Below are 5,018 nucleotides of genomic sequence, written 5' to 3' on the forward strand. Positions count from 1 at the left end.
TAGAGTTTCGCGGTTAGTTTCTGGGTGATTGTAAAGTGGCTGATACTATGTTACGCTGTGAAAAGGTCGGTGATGTGGTACGTGGAGGTGTAGGTGAATTAGTTTTGTGATTACTTGTGTTATTGCCTGAGGAAGGGGAGTGCTAATCTTCAAAAGTTTAGAGGAGCATTATACTGAATTTCGTGTCATTTTATTGGAGGTAGGATATTATGGTGTGCTGATAACAGCTTTGCAATGTGACGACAGCATTGTGCTGTGGTGACGACAGGATTGTGATCCGGTGCTGTTTGGTGAGATAACGACGATATCTCTACCGAGTTCTACCCGCCCACCGCCTTAGTGAAAATTTGATTGCTATCCATCCCCATTATTTCCGTTGTTGCTGTTGTTGTTTCAGGTTCAGCTGCTCAGAACAAAACGTTCCAAGCAGCACGGGCTATGGTGAGCCCGTAAGTGGAAGCACTTTGGAGCCATTATCTGAATCAATAGCTGATACTGGAGATCTGGGGATGGGGCTGGTTGTATCAGTTATGGAGCTGGTGGGTAAGTGTAGACCTCAAGGTCTTCCATTTTTTCTTTGGCTGAGCCTTGCTGCGAGTTGACATGGCCGTGCTGTCGTCGGAGTTTGGTGAGGTGGTCTCCATGAGGAGGTCTTGTACCGAGTAGATATCGTATTTGTGTTGCGGCGGTGGAGCTCCTACTAAGATTTCCTCGTCTGAGGAGTCTGTAACATCCGTAGTTGGTGGTTTTATCTTTCGTCTCGCAGCCTGAGGTAGGCTCAGGTGTCGGTGATCAGTGAAAGAAGCTATTTCAGGAGCGTTGGTGGTGTGGTTAGTATTTGAAGACAGCACGTCTGCTAGCGCGGCTGCTGAGATGGTGATGATAGGAGTGTTGGGAGCTGGAGAGGGAAATACCTTTGTTTGTGCCGCCTGGGTCTTGGGTGGCTCTGGAGTCTGTGTTGAGATCGACCTCGTCGTCGTCCTGGTGGTAAATTCTTCAATATATCAAAACACTTAGTTTTGTAAACATTAAGTTTATAGTCCTCAAGACCTGAGAAAACATTTGGAAATTTAGGAAAATGTCAATAATTTTCGATGCTAAAACTAACAATTACTTTAATGATTATATATACGAGAGAAAGAGAGAGAGAGAAAAGGAGAGAGATAGTGTGTGTCAGGAAACTGCTTTAAACGGTAGTTTAATGCGTCCGTTACATAAAGGATTCATGACGTCATCGAGTTGAAGCAATTACCAAACAGTGAATGTCAGGTGACAATTGCATTTAATTGCACCGAAAACCTCGTTAAAGTTGGTTCTGTGACATTTTCGTGGGAATACCCCTGATTGGACTCTTTCCGAAGTATACCATTACAAAATCAAACTTAAAAACATCATTATGGAGTAAATTTAACTTTCCAAACAAATGTGGGACAGCAGCTTCTGAAATGTGAGGGAATGTGAATGTACACAAGTATTGTGTATATTCGTGTGGGATATATATTTACTGCACTGTAAATGCTAGTCATACACTACTGTGGATAAAAGCGATAATATCAAAACATAGCCATAGTCTCCGGTCTCCTTCCCTTGGTCACGGTACGACAAACGTCTAATTTGAAGTGGTTAACTGAGAAGCCAACTCAGTTACCCACTTCTGGTTAAATACTTCTCTTTCTCTTTCCTTCTCTCCCCGCTCTCAATTACTCTCTATCTCTCATTTACTCTCACTCCCTTCTCTCTGTCTCAGATTCTGGAAAACAAGAACTACATTTTCAGCCTCGCAATAGTCACGTACAAGACCTGTAAGCCAATGGGAGGTGGAAAAGTATATCGGTGGATCGGCCTAGAGAAGAACGGGGACTGGAGTTTATATTCTAAAAGTATTCAACCAGACGGTAGCCAGTGGACAGTGCCAAAATCGTCGTGGGATGCAATATCTGTCTGTGGCACGCTGATCTCTTTTAAATTGAGACGACCTCAAACCTGACCATGTTTAGCACGTATTTCACAGTAATCACGGTGCAAAGTTCGGTGAGGCTAGTCTCAAGCATCTGGCCTCCGTCCTCGGAAAGACATTCTATTTTATAGATTTAATTTATAGATAATTCCGTTTACATTTTTATAAAACTCTCTATGTACGTATCTCCTATATTATAAGTCTATTCTCGAATTCCAATATTTTTGGCACCTCTCTTGAATTTGGCACCACTCGTGACCTTGGCACCACTCGTGACCCCGGTACCATTTATGGCCTTGGCACTATTACAGTGGCACCTTCCACATCTACATTCACTAACACAGAAAATCATTTAAAACATTTCTCCACCACATTCTTGGCTTCAGCGTCTTGTCTTCTATACACTTCCACATTTCACCACTACATTCTTGTCTTCATCAAGCGTCTTGGCTTCAACAGATTTCCACATTTCTTCATCGCAATCTAGGCTTCCTCCTGCGTCTTGTCTTCTACACACTCACATTTTCTACGCTGCATCATCCTCCTCTCACCGACACTTCCTCAAGGACGTCAATTTGCATTTTTTCTTGCATAAACTGAGCCGGAAAATTATTTTAAAACAAAACCTCTTTTAATATGTTGGGAAATACGCTAAGTAGGGGTTGATTATCATAGTGAACTGGGTACAGGAGGCTGATTGCTGCTGTTGTTATTGTGGCCTTTCGTAGCTATATACTCCACTGCTAATACGTATCTTAGTGTTAGTCTGCTTGCATAGCTTCTACTCCCTGTCCTCTCTTCCATGTCTGGGTGCCTGTTCTCTCGTTTCACCAGGAGGCCAGACGCTGCTCCGCCAGGCGATATGTCACCCAAGGCACCATAATACTTGCCTGACGAGAGGCCCCTCAACACCTCAGAGACAGGGACAAGACCCTGCTGTACAACAATGTAGCTGGGGTCGAACATCAGAATAAAGCAGGCTGGCTGAGTAAGCCTCTGTGCTAGCTCCTCGTGTGCTGTGCCAAGCGGGAGTGGAGTCGGGTTTACAACGCTGAAGCACTGATGGTTATGGTGGTCGGCTTCTGCCAGGTGTTGGGACACGCGCCTCGTTATGTAGGGTTGCGGGTCTGAGGCGGTGAGAGCACCCTCGTCATACTATCCTGAGGCCTGGTCTGGTCTGTTGTGTCTTATGTTGAGTTAAACTCGATATCAGTTTTATGATTATTTGTTTTGGGAATATTCTATTGAATTTAAATGAGACAGAATTTGAATCGTATTATCTAGTGGGAAGTTGGCAAAATTCATAATCTTCTGTTCTATTTTTGTTAAAGATATCGCACAAAACAAGTAACATAATGTTAATAAACATTGTTTTATTGTCTTATTGAGGCATATATATCACACACGATAACTGACAGCAGGTTAGGCCATAAAGTCTGCCTGGTTAGTAGCTTGAACAGTCCTTGATTAAAGATCAATGGGAACAGAATGTTGGACATTTCTCTGTTTAATGGGAATCAGTGATAAGTATCGTCTCTTACCAAAGCTACAATTGGCAACATCTTTCTGTACTCACTGTAGTAACAATCCTTAACAAATATTCCACTTTTTGTGTTAACAAATTGTATAAATTATTTGTTAGAACATTGAATAAGATTGTCATTGTAATGACTGATGCAGCAAGTAAAAACGTTGAAGAAAGAGTGCTGTGTCCAACATGCTTAAGACATTTGACTTGTGTTATGGGCTCAAAAACACAAAACACTGTTGCTCACTTGCAAGTGGTTCAAGTGCCCATGAACAAACAACCAACACCACTGAAGCACACAAGGTGCATGTAGATGTTATAATGTCTCCCGCCACTATCGTGCCTTATTCACAGAAACCTCCCATGTTTAAAGCTTTCACTAAACTTTTAATATACGGTGATAGCACTTACAAGAGTTGTGATATCAGTACGGAGTGAATGAACAGTGCTAAACAACTTGGATCATCTGGGATCCAACGCTGACCCTGCAAGATGTGAGTTCATTGCTATACTGTCCAGTCCAAGTGGAAGATTTTGCTGTCCTTATGCAGCTTTAAGCCTGAGTGTGTAATATATCTGTGCACAGCTTTTAGAGAATATATGGATGTTTCTTCAGCTACATAATATTAATGTGTTCTATGACATAAAATGAGTGAATATTATGTATAAATATTATGTTTGCGTATAGTTGCTGTTATTATACAGTGTCATATATCATACCCCTTGTGTGATATTTTCAAGAGTAGAAGTGAATTGAATTTAGCTGAGGCTCCTGAATATGTAAATGAGAGTGAGGTGAAGAGTCGCATGGGCCAATAGGGCCACTATCAACTTATCTTATATACGCCTATGTCTAAGTGATTGCTGGGCTCAGAATGCTAGATGTTTCGTCTTTGTCTTGAAGATGGTAGAATGTAACTGTTAGTTGGCTGTTGGCTGAGTACTTTTGATATGTAGTGCTTCGCCGGTGTCTAATCTTCTATCGTTGTTGTATCTGTCGATTATTTTAGTGATGTTTGTCAAGATATCTTTGGTGATCCTGACATCACTGTAATAATCTACAGATATAACGACAACAGATTGAAATGGTAAATGATACCAAACTCTAATCTAGCTAAATACCAGACTAAATATTCACTAAGATTCATCGATCATACTGTTTTTTACATCGTGATTATTTATTGAGAGCCCCAGATTCAAGAGGAACTTTATTGAGGAGTAATGATTAACTCATGAAAGTACCATAAATGCATGTGCTTGACAAAATATATTCCAAAATTTACATTTTTTGTTAGTCTTATTTAGTTTATTTAATAATGATGGCAGTTTTTAGTGATGATGGTTGCAGTGGTGAAGGTGTGTATTGAGGTTGATTATAATGATGCAGATAGTGTGTCTTAAACGTGGCTACAGTGATAAGGACTGAGTAATGAAGTTGGTTACAGTGGTGAAGATAGTGTTTAGTGAACGTGGTTATAATGATATGTGCTCGAGTACAATGCATGTACGATTAAGGAGAGAGGTGATGCCAGA

General features: G+C 41.1%; 1 protein-coding gene across 1 annotated transcript in view; it reads right to left on the minus strand.

Annotated features, from left to right (window-relative positions):
* Positions 1-524: 524 nt before the first annotated feature.
* The window catches only part of LOC138373130 (uncharacterized), a 9,587-nt gene continuing 5,093 nt past the window's right edge, over positions 525-5,018 (minus strand). Inside the window, exon 3 of the mRNA XM_069339144.1 lies at positions 525-981. Coding sequence (XP_069195245.1) covers positions 525-981 — 457 coding nt within the window. The remainder of the gene's footprint in view (positions 982-5,018) is intronic.

The sequence above is a fragment of the Procambarus clarkii genome, chromosome 41 (genome assembly GCF_040958095.1).
Source record: "Procambarus clarkii isolate CNS0578487 chromosome 41, FALCON_Pclarkii_2.0, whole genome shotgun sequence".
In the NCBI taxonomy this organism is placed as follows: domain Eukaryota; kingdom Metazoa; phylum Arthropoda; class Malacostraca; order Decapoda; family Cambaridae; genus Procambarus; species Procambarus clarkii.